General features: G+C 45.3%; 1 protein-coding gene across 3 annotated transcripts in view; it reads right to left on the bottom strand.

The window, feature by feature from the left end:
- The window catches only part of CHST11 (carbohydrate sulfotransferase 11), a 158,240-nt gene that overhangs the window by 93,331 nt on the left and 42,812 nt on the right, over positions 1 to 22,097 (bottom strand). For all 3 annotated transcript variants that reach the window (XM_026052292.1, XM_026052294.1, XM_026052295.1), the window contains exon 2: positions 3,290 to 3,375. In XM_026052292.1, coding sequence (XP_025908077.1) covers positions 3,290 to 3,375 — 86 coding nt within the window. The remainder of the gene's footprint in view (positions 1 to 3,289; positions 3,376 to 22,097) is intronic.

Here is a 22,097-nt window from a genome sequence, read left to right as displayed (position 1 = left end):
TTGTCTACACACAAATGCACTTCCCACAGCCTGCTCTTTTGTAACAGGCGTAAGGGTTGTTCCTATTTCTACAATAATCACAAGGCCAGGCACTCAACTAAGACATAAATAACAAGGGCTTTGTCATAGACACTCCTCTGGCTCTAATTCAGTGCTATCTACACCCATTTATCTTCCCCCGTCTCCATCAAACATATGAACAATTATGGGCAGTCTGCAGAAAATGTGACTGCAATTCAGCTCAGACCACCCTTTTAGTCACCTCCACATCACTGCTAGATTTGAATTCACTCAAGCCAAACTTCTTTTCTTATAACAATCATTTACCAAGCCAAAGAGATGGCATTTACAAACAATTCCAACAACTCCATAGAAGGAAACAAAACAGGGCAGGATGTGAGAGGCTGTTATATGTCAACACAGTAAATACACTTAACCAAATCCTCAGCTGGTGTAAATCAACCTTCCTCCCTCTGGTTTTACAAGGGCAGCACAACCTGATGCTCAACATATAATATGAAAAACTTCATTCAGATAATTACAGCATTATAAAATCTTAGAGATTATTGACCCTGTATCTGGCACCTATTTCAACTGATCAACATATTCTCAAGGCCTCGGAATAGGAAACATTCCTACAGACAGAGCATGCTAGGATGCAAAGTCCCTCATTAACATTTCAAAACAAGGAGTGGCACAAAGTCCTTTCCCCTGCCCATCTCTCTGGGGGTCCTGGAGACCATTCCAAGAAGAAGAATAGCAGGAGTTGCAGTAGCTCATTGCTGCCTACACAGGGAAACTTGAAGAGCACAGAACATAGAGTGCACTCTGCACTCTACAGCAGAAGGTGCTGAGCCAAATTTGGGGTCTCCTGTTACCAGATCATGTAAAAAACATGCACTTTGACACATTAAAGATTTAGTTTCCTACCCTTAAGGAATTACAACTGTACCCAGCCTGTAGTAATCCCAAACCATAGCTTCAGGGCATCTTTCAGTGGCCTAAGTCTGGTGTTTCAATTACACAGAGTGTAATTGAACGAGAAGAAGTGCAAACGCCTGCCCAACCAGYTCAACCATTCCCCCCTAAGCAGCAGAACTGGGAGCCAAATTCTTCCTGTGCCTGGGCGCACATCCATGGAGGCTAGGAGAAAAAGTAGGAGTTGACAGCACCAGGACTCCTACAGGTTCCAGTGCTCAAGCGCTGAAGATACAATTCGTGTTTTTATTACTTAAATTAGTGAGAGCTAGATTTACCTGCCACCTTAAAAAGGTGAAACACTTCTGAAGACAAAGCACAAGAAGAAAAGACTCACACATCAGAAGACTGTTGAAGAAACTTTCTAGGGGTGATCTCCAGCTTGCTGCCCTACATCTCAGCCTCCAACCACTGCCTTTCCTCGTCACTTCTTTCCAAAAAATATACGTGCCTGCCTGCTTCATGTGTCAGCAGCTTGGAATCTGCCAGTGCCTACTGTATGCTGAGGCACACAGCAYTGAATGCTGGAGGCAAAGTCCCGTCCAAAAAGTGCCCGCATGTAAGCCTAAAACAAACAAAGCTCAAAGCTTGATAAGAAGAGATGTCAGCGAACTGATGGAAACACTTTATGTGTGAGAAATGTCATTGGCTTAGCTCAACATTAGCTGCAATTCTCAAACATTGACTTTTCTGGCTCCCTTCTAAGCGGGAGGAAGCTCAGGAGGGTTTTCCGGTGCCTTCCTTGCTCAGGCACGCACAGGACAAGCAGAGGCAGCAGTGAGTGCTGCCAGCCCTGTCCCCTCTGCCAGAAAGCTCCGGAAATCTGTGACCACCAACCCTGAGGGATTCACAGCCCTCCCATACCCAGAGATGCTTGTCCCATTCTCACAGGGTGGCCTTTGACAGTGGGAGCGCTAAAGGAGAAGGAGATCTTCATTGGCGCAGTGCAGACGTCAGGGAGAATAATTACMCGCCCAACTTCTTTCATCCTCCCCATAAGCTCTTCTCTGAGCATCTGTGAAGCTTCTTTAAATCTTTAAATTTAACCTTCAAATGTTAGCATTTCTCCTGTGCAGGCAGTTCCTCTTCAGGGCTTTTTCATGCATTTCCATGTAAGCAGCATTAAGTCTCCTAAGAGTCAATAAGGGCCAATATGCCAGTCTGTGTTCCCAGTCATGTACAGAATTCAAACTGAATTAGAAAGTCAGATTGTATTCATGAAAACAACATTATGTAGTAAATGCAGCTTTACCACACTATGTAACAGACATCACGGATCTTTGGGTAGTTCTCAGTTCTTTATAAATGTACTTAAAATCACTTAGACTTCRTTTTGCACACACACTATATATAGCAATTCTCTTCATAATCAAATAGTATTTAAAACATTTACTGCCTTGTTAAATCTAACAAGTCAGATTTATTGGGATAGTCACTTCCCTTAATAGCCAATTTAGTAAAACTCAATGTATTCATTGATGTATAAATATATACTAGGCAGTTGTTAAACCTTACTAAATATGTTTAATAGTCAGCTGGCATTTTCTCTCAATGGCAGGACTTCCTCTCAGTTGCCAACGGGAAATGCTGGTCCTGAATGTGCCAATTCAACCCACACGTAGGGAACAAACTGATCTGGAGGAGCAAATGAGGGCATGAGATTGAGATACTTCCCTGCACTCTCCGTGYGACACTTGGTGTCCCCAGAAGAGCTCCAGCTCAGGCTGCAGTTGCTTCCCAGCAGTGCTTTCAGGTGTCAGAGAACACACGGCACAAGGAAGAGTCAGAGCTACTGTGTCTGTCTGGACTTCAGGCAGGTAATGGGCCACGGCAGAAAGGCCATCAGGCTTGCTGAAAGCCATACAAATGTAGCCTTAAATTATTACTGCAACTTAACTGTCTCGCTGCACTCCCTGCATCATGCAGATCATCTCACATTCTGGCTGCCCACCCTGTCACTCTGCCTGCTGATCAACAGAGTAAATTATGATGCCTCGTGTTGTAGGTAGGAGATCTAAAAAATATTCTTTTCAGGTATCTAAACATAAAAAACAAAACAAAACAAAACAAAAAACCCAAGCCTTAAGCGCCTGCATCATTAGACAACTAAAAATCTTTACAAATCAGGACCTTAGCGCAAACTCTGGAATTTCATGGCTCAACTCCTAGTCCCAGGATCTTTATTTTTTTGAGGTTGAAGGCCGCGATTGTATTGACATGAAAAGAAAGCAAACCACACCACCTTTAAGGTAAAAAAGTCTGTGTTTGTGCTTTAGGCTGCAGAGTTTGTCCATAGCTACAAAACACTCACCTGGGTGGGATTATACAGCTCCTGGAGTGGGCTTCTGGATCCCTTCCGACAGCAAATGTCCATCCCAAATGGATTTCTACGCATTACTGCAGGGGGAAATTGAAATTAATACAGGTTAGCTATATTTGCTAGACGTAGCCAACTACAATACCCACAGCAAGAGCAGACTTCCTGACAAACCCGGGAGTCAGTCATATTTTAAATTCCGATTTTTGCTTTGCTTACAAAGGGTGCGAGAGCGAAACCCCTGATGTGCTGCCGAAGTCGCTCACCTGAAGCTCCCCTTTGGCTTCCCTCCTAGAAAAGCTGCCAGGCAACAGCAGCCAGCAAACTGACAACGTGGGTGCCCACAACGTCAGGTACGGGCACCGAAGCCAAAGRCACCTGATTTGCAGCAGTGTTAGGCACCTCCATCTGCAACTGTCATGAGAGACGCAGGAATTCCTACAATCAGCAACTCTGGGGGACAACCTGGGTTCCTCTGATGCAAACACTAAGGTGACAGAAGGATCCTAAGACATCTAAATTTGTATCTTTTGACCAATAGCTCCCGTCTCCCTTAGAACAGACGCTCTGCAGGACACAGTGCACACACAAATCAATCACTGCAGCACTTTCTTGCTCCAAATCACATTTTCCTTCACACACTGCAATTGAATATTTGACTGATACCAGTCAAACCAATCAACACTATGTTAGCACAGCTGGATACAAGCAAGTTTCCAAACCAGAGACCTTTTCAAAGGGGTGGTCCAGGGGCATTTTGGATTGCAAGCACTGTCAGCAAAGAGCTTGGTCTGAGCCCTGGCAAGCAGAGCGCATCGATTTCCAGCTAGACCCGTTGAGTCCAGAACGGTCCGAAACGACAAGTCTGAAASTGGGCCAAGCGAGACTCCATGTGCAGGCATCTCAGCTAGGGGAAACTCGTCAAGGGAAAATTAGGATGTGACCCAAAAAATTAAATAAATAAAAGAGGATGTTCACCTTGGTGGGAATGCAAAGGCATTAAGCAGAGGCAGTTATGAGAGGTTGCTGCACTTCATACTCAAGTGTCCTGGAGCAAYGGTCCCAACCACCCCACTTGCAGTAATGATACTGCAGGCTTCAGGCCAGTAATTAAAGAGCGCAGCCAAGTAATTTTTCATACAGAGAGCTAGGGTTTACCATACTATCATAATTGATATGTCAAGCAGCATGAACAGGGCAAAGTCTCTGCAGAGTTAGGACACTGTACATAACTTCAGTCTGGAAATGTAATAGATTCCTTCGCTCACTTCATATTTATTTTTAAATTAGAAGGTAGTTATCTAATGAGGTGCCGTGTTGCTTTTCCTCTGAGCAAATAAAAAGGATGACATGGGTTTTGTAATAGGACTCAGGTGTATGATGCTTAGAAAACAAACAGTGTTTTGACTTCCCTCATCATTAGAATAGTAGGTGATCTTACAGACTATAATTTTGGTTTACATGTTTAAATATATGAAAAAAAAATGCTAAGAAAGGGGCAAGAAGCATCCAGAGCTCTAGCCCCACTGTATTTTTGGGCTCACACAGTGCTCAGAGCAGCTTTGAGAAACCTTTTGTGACTCCTTCACCATCACAGGATCCCCTTCCAGACCAGAGCTTCCAATTGAACCACAAAAACATCGTCACACAACCCGTTTAGCTCCCACCACTTCTATCTGAAGTCCTGAAGTAAGGGAAAAAAAAGAGAAAGGTCAATGTTTCAGTGTATCCAGGTCATTACCTTGGGATTAAGCAGTGTTTTGGAACAGTGATTCTTTGTTCCAAAAAGAAAAAGAATAATTTGTGTGTGTTGTTCCCCAATTTATTACTGCGTTTTTCTATTCCATTAAATACAGTAAACAGTAACAGGCATAAATACAGCCCTTGCAGCTTTATTTAACCAGCAGGTATCAACACAGCAACACTTTATATGCGGCTCTAACAGCCATAAAGCTTAAATTATTTGCACACTGTGCAGGATTTGATTCCAAGACATAAACAAATAAACAAAAAGAAGGCAATTCTCTCCCCCACAAAAGCTAAATGTGCAGGTAGGACCTTAGACAAAGAAACCATTAAATCTTTATGATTCCCAATACTATTTATTTGGTTTATTTTCCCAATAAAGCTTTTAAAAGACGACTGTGGAGTTCGCACAGCAACACAGCAGTTAAACACAGCGCGTGGCTCCCTGCTCCTCAGTGCCAGGAACAGCAACACGGACACAGCCTAAAGCATCACCCTTGTGCACGCCTGGAAAACAGCAACCCGGTGCAACACCRGGATACAAGGGAATACTCCCCTTCAGAAGCTCAAATCCCACTTACATGGTTGGCAAATTGTTCGTAAGCAGACAGTTATCCATATGGTACAGCTGGGAATACTTTCTGGCATAACTGTGGACAAATTCGCTCATCTCAGGCTTCTTGCATCCTCTGTTCTACTCCCAGCTTTCCAGAGCAGTGTTTTATGGCGTGAGTGACGTGGCCTCTTTGGCCTGAATSTCATTCAGAGCAGTCTATGGTAACATAGACCCACCATGGAGGCTAACTGCCGTTATACCAATCTTACCAACAATTTCATTAAGTCTCCTTCACAACATTGTGATAACAAAAATGGGGGGGAAGCAAGCTCTTTATCTTTACTGAATCTTCTTCTTATTAACATAGTAAATAGCTAAATTTACATTTTACAACTTGAGCTGATCTCCATACATAATTATAGTTAATTATAATCTAATAGTGAGTATTGCATATGCATGGCTCCACGGACTGATTAAAAGATCACGTTCAAGCACAATAAATGTGCGAGGCAGCTGAAAACTGTAGATAGCGCCTTGAAGGATTAGAGAGTTGTGGTAATACTGCAATTGCAGGAAAAAAAAACGCAATTTGTCCAGTTAATTTGGCCAGGCCGACTGTGAGCAACTGAGGGACCTGCCTAGAGAGCAGCACTCCAAGAGTACAACTCTTTTTCCATCTTCAGGAATGACTTGTCCAGAATGCCCCAGGAGCCCATCTTGCTGGAATCAGTGTGATCGGTATGRACCAATGTAACAGCAAGTCTGGAGAGGATGTCTTCCAGGCACTAAATTTAATTTTCTCAAGAAAGRAAGATAAATAGCCCTGCTGAATTTTAAGTTTATCAACACAATAATCACCTCTCTATGCATACAGGGAGGGGGGGCAGGTCGCAGGCCTTTAGCTCTCTCAGAAGGATGCAAGTGCTACCTGTAGGAAACCCTTCTTAGACCTACCAGGCTAAATCAGAGAAGCAATTTAACCTGTGAGCACCTKCAGTACTCGTCAGCCAAGCACCCTTCCAGTATCTACCTGCACTAAAGAGAGCAGAGGTTTGGTCACTGCCTTGGTCCATTGGATGACTACCAGTTAAAATGCAGATTCTCCAAATTAAAAATATTCTTTGGGAAGGCCAAGCTTGAGGGCATACTGAGRGTGTTCAGGTGCCCTGGGTCACTCTCCAGGCCGGGCAGCCTTTGCACCTCCAGCTCCAAGCAGGCTCCCACCTCCCAAGCCTTTGCAATGCCCTCCCGCTCCGGTGCTGGTCCTGGGGGCAGAGGCACAGAGAGCAGAGCTACCAGAGCTACAAGGCACCCAAGGGCACACAACAAGGTACCTACTAGAGCACGACATCTCCTGGAGACAGAGCTACCTTCTTGTCTCTGTACTTGGTGAAMGACAACGTTCTAGAGGCTAAAGATCATTCGCGTTGAAACATGTGAACCAGGTGTACGGGATCACCTCGGCAAAGCGCAGAGAGCCTKTTATAATCCACTAGATGCTCTACAAAGACCCTGTGCAAGAATGGGAGGCCCCTGGTATTCTGTCAGGGAGAACCCTGTCAGGAGGAAGTATTAGAAGTAAGAGGCCACAGAAGCATAAATTCAGCTGCTCCCTACCAAGGCTTGCAGAGAAGTTGAGAGAGGAGATGGGTAGCAATTTTCTAGGGAGGTTTCTTGCTCAAAAGGAATACAGGAACTATTCAGAAAGAAAGAGAAATAAAAAAAAAATTAAAAAAAAAAAAGAAAAGAAAAGGAGACACCTCAGAAAGCATGCGAAGGACAACAGAAACCATTCCCCAAAGCCTGGGTTGGATCAAGTAGCCCAGGACACTCTGCCAAGGAGAGCGGCCAACATCATTGTCACCTCTTTCCTTRCAGTTACAGACACAAACAAGCGGCCCTCGAAGCTCTGGGTACCCTCATTCAGCCGCCAGCTACGTCCTACAACCATCCCACCACCTAGAAAAAGGTCAGGTGCTGCCCTTTCCGAGACGTCTGTGCTGAAGTCGAGTGCTCTGCTTGACATCCAGCAACAGTTTCCCTACACGGTAGTGTTTGATTTACACGGCTTCTGCTTTTGTAACTACTTCTGGTTTGCAAGGTGAGAAAAAACAAATGCAGAAACGTTATCTCTCTTCACGGCTTCTTAATATCTGAGAAAAGTTCTGAGGAGACATTAATATTTAATTTTTTATTACATTCGTCTAAAGAACAAAGATAAAATTCCCCCCAGTCCAGCACTGCCTAAAACTGATATACATAATTTATTCTATTTAGGGTCCATGCCACCTCACTGTGCAAAAAGTGCTGGATGTGGCATCATCCGCTGTTTGTGGAGACTATGGGTTGGAGCTGAAACCCACCAAAAGCAATGGGAGTTCCACTTAAATAGACTTCAGGGACCTTATAGGTAGGAAAATAACCACAACTGACTTGTTTTAAGGATATATATATATATATACACACACATATAGACAATTCAAATCTCTACATATATATATATTTTTTTAGACTGAATTGTCTATGAAGGCTGAAAGGTGACAACGTTCTGCTTGCTTCCAGCCAAGTGTTGTTCCATCCAGCACTGCTGTTCCCCTGCCCCTACTCTGAGGTTGGGGTGAAGGGTTAAAGGTTTCCACAGAGGAACAAGTTCTTCGCAGCAAAGAGCAGAACCATAACCCAGCACCTTCTGCTGCGGCCTGAAGCACACGGGAGGAGGCAGAAAACCCATCTGAGCATCAGCTACCAGACCAACGCCCCACAACTGCAGACTAGAGAGTGGCATCAAAACACAGACTTACATTTTTAGTAACTCTAGAGTTTAAATCAGTTATTGCCCTCCAGCTTGCTGGGGTTTTAAACCAAACGAAGCATAATTTAGTTAGACCCGTACTGAAGGTTTAGAGATTCTTTTGGGCTGGTTTGTCCTCCAGGCTCTGAACACGCACACGTGCTCTGACCCCAAAAATGGCAGAGAACAATGTATTTCCACACAGATACGTCAAGGGGAGCACTGAAAGACACATTAAGATATAACATTAACACCTACAGCCCAATCACAATTGTACTTGTGTAAATGATTTCTTGCAACTTCTGCTCCATCTGTATCAGTAAGAATGGTTTTGGGCACAACCTGGCCATTCTTTGAATCTAAACCAACTCTGGCTTATGCTGGCAAAAGTTTGTGCGAGTGCCGCTCTCGAAGCATGAGAACATGCAGGGGAAAGTTAAAATAAATCAGACAGCCACAGTAGGAACGTGACTTTCTTTTACAGTTTGTCAGAGCCTCTTGGGCAGAATTCATTGCGAGTTGAGAAATCCATCCTTTCAGATGCCTAGCTGGAAATCAGGCTGACCAAGCTTGTCATTAGGAACCAGCTTCAGCCAGGCCTTGTGCAAGGAACTACCAAAGTCGGCCCTGCAAGGCCTCACCCAGCAGCCGAGCCTAAGCCGCAGCACAAACTGCCTAATTTCAACCTCCCCTGCAATCCCCACGGCCCCTTCCAGGGGCTCAGCAGGCAAAGGGCACTGAGCTCCGCTATAGGGTTAATTTTGACTCAGCCGGGAGCATGGGGAGCGACTGCAAGGGTTGCTCCGGAGCCCCAGGAGCGACACTTTGACATTGTTCTTCGGGCAATGATTTTTCCCTGCTAATCCTCCTGTAGCAGTTCACAAAGGTTTATCAATAGCAGCGTTTTGTGACCTTTTGGGCCTTGTGTTTTGCTACGTGCACCTGAAGCCCTTAGAAGGAATTATTGGTGCTTAAGCAGGAGACTGTTGGTACACGTATTTACGGCAAAACTCCTGTCTACCCTCTTTCCTTAAGAGAAAAACATGGCTTGTTTACTGGAGSTTGACATCTATTTTCAGAGAATAGAAAAAAAGAAAGTATTGTGTATGAGCCTGCCACAGTCTTAAGGGCAGAGGACAGAATAATTCTGGATAATACTTGCACTCTGCATTAACACAACACCATAGTTTGCCATGCATCACACAGTAACCAGCAGCACAAGGYGTTACTCGCTACTAAAACCAAGCAAAAATCAAGAATCGGAGCACCTTGACATGCAAAATGTCACTGTGCCCCATGGAAAGTTCTTCCTAGGACCCGTGTCTCTACACGGCAGTAGCTGCTGGATGTTCCTAGCAAAAACTCAGTCCCAAATGGTGGCTGTTGTAGAGCTCTGACGGAAGGGGGTGACTGGGGTCAGGTTGGCCATCCTGCTTCACGGAGTCAACGTGCCCATCCCAGCCCCGCTCTGGCCTTTCCCGCTCACCCATCGGCCAGACCTCCTGAAATGAGACTAACACCTCTGGGAGATGACTCTGGCCGGCCCAAGCACCAAAGCCACCACGGTGGACAATTGCAAAGCAACTGTCTTCAATTTACACCAAACCAGAGGCATAGAGGTTAAATCCTGCCAAAATTTGCAGAGTTCATATTTTCAGTAGTGAGCTGGCTGCTCTACACCACTCATTTAAGCTTGGGTGCAATTAACAGGGCCGCCCTCCCMCAGGTGAGACCCCCCATGGATGATTCAGCCCATGGGCCTGGGATGGGGCAGCCTCTGGAGGTGGCTGCTGGGCTCTTCYCACTGACCAAACCAAAGGAGGTGCCGAGGCTGAACTGATAACTTCTAGCTTCATGAAATAAACCCTGGCACAGAGAGAAAATGAGGCTTAACTCTCTGTTTCTAGGCTCTAATCACTAATTACAACGGTTGTAAATGTCCTCCAAAGAATAGAGAGATTTTTAATTACTTTTTACTTTAAACAGATTTCCAGAAATAAATTTGTATTTTATCCTGTTTGTTCTCAGATTAGCATGGGAATGAGTTTAATTGGGCACAGTGGGGAAGCTGAATATCCTGGGGTGAAATTATGCAAAGATTTGGATCCTGGACAACCCTATGGACATTGCATGAGGCATGAATTAGCAAAACACCCTTCCCRTTAATGAACAACAAGTCATATTTTTCCTTTTTTTTTTTAATGATAATCCACACAAAGTTTTGTCAGAAGTCTCATCAAACTGGCCACAGATCTGCATCAAGAGACTTTCCCAGAGGCTTAGCTCCTCACACCGGGAGAGCTCTGTCTTATTTAGCAGCACTATGCACAGGCACAAACCGTAACGGAGCAGAGAGTTTCTGTGGATGCAAACGAGTTCAGACTTGGGCAGGACTTTCCTGACACATTGTTTTTACGGTGTGAAATGCCCAGTTTGAGACATCAAGGCACTTCACAGGCCAGTTCTGAATGGACTGCTGCCCACCCCAGCTGCCTGCTCGCCTCCTGCCTGCGTGTGCCCGAGGTRACTCCATCCCCCATTGGTGCCACAAGAGCTGCAGGTCCTAGAAAGCCCATCAGAAGCATCCACTTAAATTCTCCTGGCGTCATTTCTAAGTSTTCATAAATTAAAACAAAATAAAACAATCCCCCATAACAATATATGAAAAATAAATCCCCATCTCCCTTCTCCTCCTCCAAACTAACTTTTTGCCTAGGAAGCAGGAAACTCTAAGGAACACTGACCAGTGTTAACTGTACATAAACTACGAACAAACACACATATGATAAAGTTGTATGAGGAAACACTGTTTTCAGTATTTAGAAACACAGATAAAAATTCACTCCCTAGTGATTATACTTTTTATTACTGTTCATGATTACTTACTCTTTTTCTCAAAATAAGAGCTCAATAACCTGGGCAGGTAGGAAAACTATAAAAGATACAGAGGTTTCCAAACAAGCTGCCAAACGTCCTTTACTCTTGTGCCTCCACCACTATGAACCCTAGATACTTGCTACCATCTCATATGCAAGTGCATCTGCTTTTGGTCTCTCTSTATATGGAGATTTGAATATTCTACTCTGCTCTTATCAGCTAAGTTTCCAAGCCTATAGATAGTCATAGACATCCCAACTCTCTGGTGCAAGTTCAAACGAACACCATGAAAATGTAGGTCCACCCAAGACCACATTTACATTGTCTTAACAAACATACAAATATTTGATTTATTTTTTGCATTTCCCGCTACATCCATAATACTGTCAGTACCAGTCTGCTTAAACACAATGCATGAGTTTGCCTCCCCACAAAGAAAAAAAAGAAGGAAAGAGAGAAAGACTTTTAAAGGAGGAAGGTTTCTTTAGAAGGCTATAATTTTAAAAGCATTTATCTTGAATCACAGTCAAAATGAGAAAGACAGCTGCTGCAGYTGCAGTCTATTTGAGCTACTATTTCTTTGCTGCTCTTCCACAGATGTGCAAAGATGAAACACAATCATATTTGCTGTGGCTGTACTAGAAAGCACAGCAAGTCTTCCYGCAAGTCAAGCAGAACAGAAAATAAAGCTGCAGCAGTTTTTTTTTTTAACATAGAGCAATGAAATGCTTAAAATTTTGGCCTCCACTTGAGCTTCAGAGAGAAGTATCAGAGTTTGAACTTTAGGGACGTGCACACACACACACACATACCCAAACACACAAATACAAGCACGCCTGACGATGCAAACTGCAAGGAACAGAAACAAGTGATTTCTGCTCTACCAAGTCACAACTTGTCCAGATGGACACAGTTTTATCATCTGTGACGCGGGGTGAGTTTTTAGTGTGAGCACAGCCTCTTAATACTTCTCTGTGATTTATAGACAAGAATACAATTTACAAAAAAAAAAAAAAAAAGAAAAAAGAAAAGAAAGTTCTAAACAATTTGCTAAGCAGGAAAAAAGAAAAGATCGGAAATCCTCTGGTAATCACCTTTAGTAATCAGTTCCAGAGCCATCATTCATTATGTCAAAGACGATTATGACTCTAGCTTGTCAGATAAGTAGATGAGCTCTTATAAAATAAGGATGCTATCTCTTGTGAAGGCCAAATGGTGATATTAGAAGGGGAAAAAAATACCTCAGTCAGTAAAGGTCTCATTCTGCAAGTTCCGAAAAAACCTGACTAATAATCAATGCAGAGCTGAGCTTTGCAGTCTGATCACCTCACAAGAGTTTATTTTTCTGAGTTTAACACCTCTAAACTCTGAGTGGCCCCAAGACACAGAGAGTGTGGCGTCAGCTCCTTTGCCAAATGTTTTCCTTTTCCGGGAGCTCAGGGATCAGGGCAGATCCAGATCTGTTCAGCCACCTCCAGCCACACCAGCCAGCTCTGCTCCAGCCTCTGGCATGCCTTGGAATTGCTCCCCCTCTCCCTTTTTTCCACTACAATGTGGAGACCCCAGAACGAGAAGCTGCTTTCACACGCTCCACTCTCTATGCTAGATAACATTGTTTTCATATGTAAGAATCCCCTCATGAGGCAGTTTATTAAATATTCCAAACCACAGATTCTTCCAAGCGTTTTACATATGAATAGGGCAGCGCCAGCTCCCATAGAGCCTCACGCTGCACTTCAACACGCTGAGGAGTAAAACACACATTAGCACTATACAACTGCATCYCAATTAGCATAAGCTGTATTTCCATTATAGAGTCTGGCTTTACAGCCAGCCCCGGGTGATGTCCTGAGCACTGCGGATCTGTCTTTCTCTTGGAGGAAATTCCTCAAACACAAGAAGCCCATTCAGAGCAGGGCTTGCCTGGAATGCCTCTGTGTCTGGGGGCTGCTCATCACTCAGGAGCTCTGCTCCTTTCCTCCGGCTCCTTCCACTGCTGCCGCCACCTCTGGGAGCACGACTGAAACCCTGGGCCGGCTTCACGGTCAGGCCTCACACGCACCCCAGCATGCACGCAGGGATCCCACCRGATCCTACCGGCGCCCACCAGATCATCCGCCACCGAATCCACCCACCCAAGGCACAGCCAAGCGGAAAAAGCAAGGAAAGGGGCACCAGAAGAACCGGAACCTTCGGCTTTYGATGAACATATCCGAAGAAGAATCGAAATGGGTGGCAATTAACAAAAGAGCTGCTCTGGTATCTCTCTTCCGTGCAGGAATCTGTACATCATGAGCAGGTCACCCTCTTTCTATTTTTCTACAGCACATTTTCAAGTCACTTTCTCACTTTTCCTGCTTTCTTCCGAACGTCCCCTCATTTACCACCAGCACCCTCTGAGACCTGGGCACTCCCGGTGACCCAGCAGGGGTTASAGCAGCGCCCACGTATGTGAGAGGAGGTTCCCTTGTCCACTCTGTATCCACCTTCCCAAACACGCGCAGGGGCTCCCGGCTCTCCTGTCGCACAGGGAGCAGGCGAGTCATCATGGGCACCAGCGTCACCTGAATTTCACTGCTCTCCATATTCATCCTTACTAAAATTCATACTGTGCCACTGCTCAGTTCACTAAGGAGTCCAGCTCCATATTAATAACTTGCTATTTTCTTCCCCTCTGTTTACCTGTACACAACTTTTGCATCCTTTGTAAAGCTGATCAATAGATAAGAACTTTTAACTGTCAGGCCACACTGTGGTCCCCCAAGGCTGCCACTTCATGGGTGTTCGCTGAGTGAATTTCCCAATTACAGCTAAATTTTGCCAGCTATGAAACACTTCAAATATGCTTTCATTTGTCAATTTAACTTTTGGCTTATTCATTTCCAAATGTACTTGTGCAAGTAATGCTGGCACTCAGATATTCTTGTACCATTTAAACACAGAGGGACATCAGCTTGGACAATTCATTTTGGAATAGTTATCYGTGGAAAACATTCAGGTCAGGTTTCCATCTTTAACTTTGCAAGGCTATGGAGATTTCCCTCCTCTTTTTTTAGCACCTTTCTATTTCATTACAGGGCTTCCAGGCTGAAGTCTTAAATAAAACACTCAGAGGGGAAAAAGCAATGTAAATTCTTCATCCAACAGTGTGTTTTTATTTGATAACCCCCAACACCTCCAGAACACACTGGTTTTTAACCCCTCCATTTAATCAAAGCTCTTGACGTTGATCTTTCTCCTGTCAAAATCCAACTGATTTTTCCCAAATCTTTGTCCTCTCGTCCCAACTTCATCTTCCATCTTCTTCTTCCCCTTCTCCTAATTCTTCCCTTTGGCACACAGCTCTTGCCCTTGCACACTGCTACCAGTCTCCATTTCCTGTGAACCCTTCCCAAATTTCTCTTCCCTCATCTCTCCCTGCCTACCAGCACCAGCTCYGCTTCCCTTCCTCCTGCCCTCCCAAAGCTGGAATCAGCAGCGAAGGAGCCCGTTTGGTGTTAGCTCAGCCAGGGTGTGTGAGGGGCTCCTGCTCCTGCTCAGCCCAATGCAAGGTGGGGAGAAATGATCGGGGGGACTGGGTGAGGAGAGAGAAGCAGCACTTGGCTTCAGTTGCTGCAGGACTAGGAACTCTCTCCCACATGTTCCCGAGGTTATCAGAGGCTTGAGTCCCTTCCCTAAGCTCAGCAGCTCCTTTCCCACACCTGGGTGTCCCCATCCCCAGCTCAGCACTGTCCCAGGAGACCCCGTCTACCCAGAGGCCCTAGTGAGAYAGGGCGCACAGAGCAGAAAGAGGAGCAGAAGGCTCCAGAGGCAGGGAAGTGACAAGAGTTGCAGCACACAGACACGAGCCATGCCTATTTTTATTCACAGTTCTTAGCTGGAGGTTTGTGTTTATTGTAGTTAGGAAGGATGGCAGAATTCGAGGTCAGGAATGTTGGAGCAYGCAAAGGGTTGATGAGACTGGAGCTTCGGCAGGGACTTCGGCTGCTGAGCGCGTTCCCATTCCTCRACAAATCCTGATCTTTCCACTCAATTTTAGACACTCGCTTTGAGTTCTGTCTCCTAACTGTTTAAACAGAGAGCAATTACCCCCTCATACAATTAAAGACAGTGAGTAGGGAAAATAAGCTAAGAAGTTATAAATTACAGAGCAGGAATTTTTTTCTTCTCGCCAAGGCTGCACTCCAGCTCAAATCTGCATCTGAAAAACAGACGAAGGATTCAAGCAAATACAAACAGCCTTAAAATGAAACCCAACTAATGCAAACTGCTTATTATCTCTATTTCAGCTATCAAAGACTTCTTGAAATGATGGAGCCCTGAACATAAAAGTTAAAGAAAATGAGACGAGCACAGGGTGATAAATCTGCTGTCTTAAACTTTGTGGAAATCCCATTTACAATACTGCAATACTGCCTTTGTGACTTCCAGCAAGTGTGTACTAATTCCAAGTGAAAGCTGAATCTACTGAATATGTATATAAAAAAACTGAATATACTATAAAAAAAGAAAAAAGAAATCCACTAGAACTGACTAATTTCAGTGTTCAAGACATTATTATATTCTTTTGGCTGTTGCCACAAAATAACAGAATATGAAGGACACAGGATATGAATGAAACTGAAAAATCACAGCTTCTAATTACACTGAGGTAGCTGCAATATAGAAAAGAAAAAAAAAAAGCGGCAGGCGGAGGAAGCCAGTGCTTTTATTTAGGATCCTCCCCCATGAGTGGGATTAATTCCATGCTCCACAGCTGTTCACTTGCGTTCTTGCTGCTCTGCGGGGAAATTAAGACGCGGGGTGGTCTGCTGTGCACTGCCTGCAGCGTCCAGGCCAGCGTATGCGACGGTGTCGGAGCTCGGCTACCTCGCTCCGATGAGAGCAGGGCAGCCTTGGTGCCGAGGTGCCCGGGCCGAGCACTCCCGAGGCTCCGCTTGGCTTGTGCTGGACTCAGGAACACCCAGAAACAGGGCAAAACGAGGGCTTGGGTCTGGTTGGATTGGTTTTTGTCTCCCTCCAAAAGTGCTCCGAGCAGCAGCAGGTCGTGGCTCAGCGCTTCAGAGGAAGGAGGAGAGGCAGCCAGGGAGCCTCTGCCTGCAGACCTGCCTGGTCTGTCTTCAGGCCGTCAGAGCCACATCAGTGCTGCCGTTTGGCACAGAAGATATATTGATGCCTGAATCCCACATGACTCTCCTTCAAAACAGCTAATGGTCAAGTCATCGCCATCCTCGAGCTCTCACTCTCAGCCAATCCCAATATAGCACTTAGGGCTTAGAAAGGAGGAAACAAAGCAGGAGCCCAAGCATAAGCACCTCCCGCCTTCATCTGTTGGCTGTTCTTACAGCCAAAACACAGCGCTGCTAAGTTAGGCACATGACTAAGGGTTTCCAGCACTGGGGTTTTCCCAATGCTCTTTGTCTAATCAGAAAGTCAACAAGCGACATCACAGCGTTTCAGCGCAGGAACAACGCCGCAGCAAAACCCACAAGCTTCATTTCCTTTCCACGGTGCTTTGGGAAGTGGCGTCACCGCCCCAGCAGCATGTTTGCACACCGCAGACAAAACAAAGCACAGACCTCTTCCCTCCTTTCAACGGGAGATGAACCATGCAGATAGGCCTTAGTATTGACAAGCAAGCGACCAAAATGGTTACTGCAAACCCAAACAGCATTTTTTCTTCCCAGACACAACACGGGAATGGCTGCGTGCCCCTTGCCTGCGCTGCAGCAGTAGCTCCCTCGCTCTGCTCTGCAAACAACGCGGGTCCTCCTCTGCACGGCAACACTGGGGTCAGGATGAACACGTGAGGGTGGGAGAAACGTCTGRGAAGTCTCTTTTCCTGACCACACCAAGCATAGGAAGGGTGCCTGGAATAACAAGAGCCCTAGGGAGGACTTTCCTGTAACCCKGCACACGTGCGCACAGGGGCCGGCAAGCGCAGGCCAGCACTTGCTGGGCACAGTGTGGCGGCCAGGCCCGGCGCTCGTCACGCAGCGCAGCCCCACACTGAGGCAGGCGACCTTCGGACCCCCTCGCCCTCCATGCSGCTCCATGAGGAGATGAGTGGTTCTGCCTGCAGGCTACACGCAGCGGTTGCTAATGACCCTCAAGTGCTTCAAAAAATGGAAGTTTCTTAAAAGAAAAATGAAATAGCCACCTTCTATTGTCTTTCTATTTCCAGTGACAGCCTTCACAGTGAAGACTCATGCACCTTATTCATGCACAGGCCCCTTCAGTTACTGAACTCACTCGGAGTTGCCCTGAAGAGGCTGTTCAAAACATGCATGACACAAGCTAACGCTGAATCCAGCAGCTTTCCTGGATGGGGGCCATTCCCTACAGCACAGCRTGGCGCGGCCCTGCTGGCGGCGGCCCCAGCTGCACGGCCACGCCGAGTCAGTCCAAGGTGCTTCCAAAGGGCGAGCGCTGCGAGGAGGCGGCCAGCCCCCCGAGATCCTCGGGTAACATTCAGCACRTGGTACCTTAAACTGTCGAGCTACTCCCGTGCGAGCTGCTGTCAAGCTCCGCGTGGCTGCACTGAGACGGGGTTATGGGGCTCGAGAGGCACGTGGAGATGGGGCCGCTCTGGGGCTCAGGCCSAGGGCACGTGGCCGTGGCCACAAGCTGCAGCTGCGGAGCAGAGGCGGCAGCAGYCACAGGGAGCCCAAAGACAAAAGCAAACCAGTCCCTGGCAGATCGGATCAATTCTGAATGTTTAAAATATGAATTTTATTCTGAAACAAGTACATTATCAAAGCTACTTGTTATGACTAATGATGTACTTAAGCTAGAGGGCAAAGTTAGTTTGGGATTTGCTTCTCATAACATATGGTGAAGCAGAGAAGCCTCCCTCTAGACGCAGAGCCCACTCCTACCACTTGGTCCTATTYCTAGGTCTCCCACAGATGCTTGGTGGGTCACTCCTCCTCTCTGCTTCACAGTGACACCTCGGCACATCCCAGGGACATCAACTTAGGTTTACAACATTTTTTGACTGGTTTTACAACATTTTTAAGAGAGAAAAGCTGAAGAAGTGCCAACTACCAGCAACAGCAGCAAAATACACTGCCTCTCTTAAGTTCCCGTCAGAAATTCAGAAGCTGATTAACTGCTCGTGTTAATCATCACTGCTCACTCCTCTCCTTCCTTCCCTCYGCTATGAATGACATTGACAACTTATTCTTGGCTAGAAGACTTTTATGGTTATTAAATTGCAAAATAGCTGGCACTTAAAAGCTGATAATAAAACACACTGTGGCTAAAACTTCACATGCAAAAGCAACTTAAGGTAAAAAAAAATCTTTAGATTTTAGGCTCTCTACTGAAAAAAAATCTCTATTATTTGTCTGCTTTTAAAATCCTTATGAAGGAGCTCCGTTTATTTGGCAAGAGTTATCTGACTTATGTCGGAAAAAACACCATACACCTTGTGGTCTTTTCTTAAATCTGAACACAGCTCTTTGGGAGGGCTAGAGTCTTGGGCCAAAATTCCTGCACGGAAGGAAGGGTGCCCCGTCACTGRTACCCTGCCCTGCACGTGGGCTCCATTGCTGCTTCCGTCACGCACGTGGGGATGTCGCTTCAGCCCAAGCTCAGCAGCAGACTCTTGCACTTGTCGCATGTCAAGCACATGGCTGGAAATCAATGCAAGTAGCTCACTGAGCTGACAGCCGTGTCATGACTTACTGAAGGTCACAAAGCAAGCAAAGACAAAGCTGGAAATAAAGCACATCTCCTGCTCTCCAGATCAGTTCTTTAACCTCCAGAGCACGTTTGCATGAATTAACAAGGGAAACAATTCATCTGCAAGTGGTCTGCATCAATTTAGCGATCGGGTAACGTGTCCCAGTTCTGTCACTGCTACATTTGTTGGCTCAGAATTCTGATTTCCACCCCATGCTACCCACCCAACAATTTCTGTCCTTGGGAAAAAAATAATCAAATGTGATAAGGATGATAATCATAATCAGTTTAAAATACCAGCCTGCTGGCGTATATTGAGAACGCATTTTAATAGAGAGCTCACGTGAAGGATGCAAGACTAAAGGATCAGAAAATTTGAGATTAATTGGATATGGAAATCCAAACCCAAATCATGAGAAGTGATCATTCCAGGAAGCAGAAGGAACTCCCTTTACATAAATTACTCATTTGAATATTTAAAATCCCACTTCAACCTCAGTAGAAATGAATGTTTAATATCTGAACTTCTGTAACCTGTCAAACGCATTTGTAAAATGCACTTAGCCCTGTCAGCCCTAACCTGCTCTCCAAAATCAGGGCATGAAAAAGTGGACACAGACCAATAAGATAACAAATTATCAGATTTCACTGAACTTTGATGAGCTACCTGTCATAAAATAATTCACTTACCAGAGCAGAAAGGAGAAGAGACCCAAACATTTCAAGGTGACTGTCTTATAACTGCAATCAGTTATGAATTAAATCACATTAGGACCATTTCTGTTTTGGGGAGGTTCTTTTTCCAATACATTTGTCTATCTTCTGCCGTTTTTCACAGTTAAGCACTTACTGGTGTGCTGGAAGGACACCAGCTGTCAGTATTTCTGTCAAACTGACACCACACAAATATGAGAGTCCGCACTTCTGATGATGGATTCCTTACTGCATGTGTGACAGGATAAATTACTGCCAGCAATCCCTGCACAGCCAGTCCATGGGTCACTGGGCTTCCTATAAAGAGACAGGCAAGGTGAAAGACGTGGTGACAGGATGACAACTACCACATCTTGGGATTTAAAGAAAGGAGGGGTTGGATTTTGTTCTTGTTGCTCGGTTTTTAAACAAATCTTCAATAAAATGCCAAGTGCTAAATTCCTGGAAGCCCTGCGGCTGTGTTGATTACACTGATGGCACACACGGTGAGGGCCAAGCAAAGCTACGTGAGAGCCCTARCAAGAAAGTAAGGACATCAGGGCTAGGCTGAGTCTTTCAACACACACCATCACCCAGTATTTGGAGTCTTTCAAAACTGGTTCAGTTTGGGGTTAAAAGGAGGAGCTGTGAGTCAGTGACCTTCGTGCAAACGCAGAACACACAGTGTGCACTTTCCTGTTCCCACACAAGTATCCTCTGCCTTGGAGCAGCTCCTCAGCTCAGGGCACTGCACGACCTCTCTAGCTCCTAGTTCACGCAAGGGAATCAAACAAGCAGTGTGGAATAACTGCTTTGATCCACGGGTTCTGACACCGTTCAACAGGTTAAGGAAGGAACCTGGCAAGGGAGACTGCACTGCAGGTTGAAAGTGATGGCACCTCAGCGCTTCTAGAGCAGCTTCCTCATGAAGTTGTTTGGGAATAGCCATAGTTATTTCTTCCAGAATAGCTAAGCCAATCTATCCTCCCGTGGAGACAGCTCCTACGTCTGTGATTGCTTTTGGCTTCAGGCTCCAAGCGGCAAGCACTCATACCTCTCAGTGGACTAGCTACAAGCCAAGAGGGTTGGGAAGAACAGCTTTTTCCAAGAGTTTCAGCCTTTCATTTAAACGTGTGCTACTTTTTAATCTTCTCACCCACTCTGCAGTCTCATCTATATGGGACTGGTGCCACACTGATATGATTCAGACGGCAAATATACACCAGAGTAGGCAGCATAGCAGAATAACGCTACACTTACAGTACTAGCACCCGTTATATGTGGCTTCTGCACAAGCCTGCCACATAAATCACCTCTCAACCTGTCCCAATGCACATCTTCTTCAGCCCCAACCAGTCTGATGTAGCCCAAGCTGTAAATCCCTCCRCGCTTCTCAGCAGTTCTGCGCGAGTCCGTCACTCAACAAGGGCGAATAACCAAGGCTTATTTCACCACCCTCCTATTGAGCAGCCTGCCCTTCCCGAGAGCTGTTTTGCTCTCTCCTGGCCACCTCCTGCAGCAAGGAAGTTACCAGCTCGGAGGATAATGAAACGCTTTGCTGGAAGGAGAAAGGAGCTATCTGAGGGGACTCCAGCCCGAGCACGTGCACACAGAGCCAACAAGGAGGCGTCTTTTCCATCAAGAAGCAGAAGCACTAGTATCAGTGGGGAAAAATATACACACACACACACACACACACACACACACACATATATATATATAAAAGTAAGGCTCTTTCTTTGTCCTTTTTATTGATTTCTAGAGCTAGCGAAAGACACAAAGCCACATCTATAGCTGGTACAAATCTCAGTAAATCCACTGACATTGACCACATGAATGTAAAGGGACTGGAGTTTTGGTTCCAAAGTCTTAACAATTACAGATAAAAAGTAACATCTTGAATCTGTTTCAAAACCCATCAGGTCTGTCCCTTGGTAACACTGAAAATGCCTTTTTCCCCCTAGTCACTGAAGCACAAGCACAAGCATCCTTACCCCAAGCCTAACRCAGCCAACTGCAGGCTCCTCAGAACAAGAAGCAACAACTTAAGTGCTGCTATCATGAGCGCTGCTACCTTTTGTTACTATCAGAAACGCTGCTGTGCTGGAGTTTTCTGGCCAAATTCATCACAAAATTTGAAACACTTGACTTATAAATACATTTTGGGTTTTTTTTTACACTTTTTAACAGTGAGTTATACAAGTTTTAAAATTCAGTTATGTTGGTTTTCTACAAGAAGGTCAAAAGGACTAAAATTTTTACTCTAGTAATACTCTTTATTGCTAATATAGGATGGTAATGCACTATAGACAGCAGTCAAGATGTACAGCTTTTCTGAAGATAATTCTTATATAAAGTTCATACATAACTAATTTGGAAGGCTACAAAACCACAATTGCAGGAAAGACATGTGATATAAAAAAAGATAATGCAACTTTTCCTGGAAATTCCAC

This window comes from Nothoprocta perdicaria, unplaced genomic scaffold (genome assembly GCF_003342845.1).
Source record: "Nothoprocta perdicaria isolate Ctin4 unplaced genomic scaffold, notPer1 scaffold_86, whole genome shotgun sequence".
NCBI classification, from domain to species: domain Eukaryota; kingdom Metazoa; phylum Chordata; class Aves; order Tinamiformes; family Tinamidae; genus Nothoprocta; species Nothoprocta perdicaria.
The sequence above is the reverse complement of the archived record's forward strand: the minus strand, read 5'-3'. Positions and strand labels throughout refer to the sequence as shown.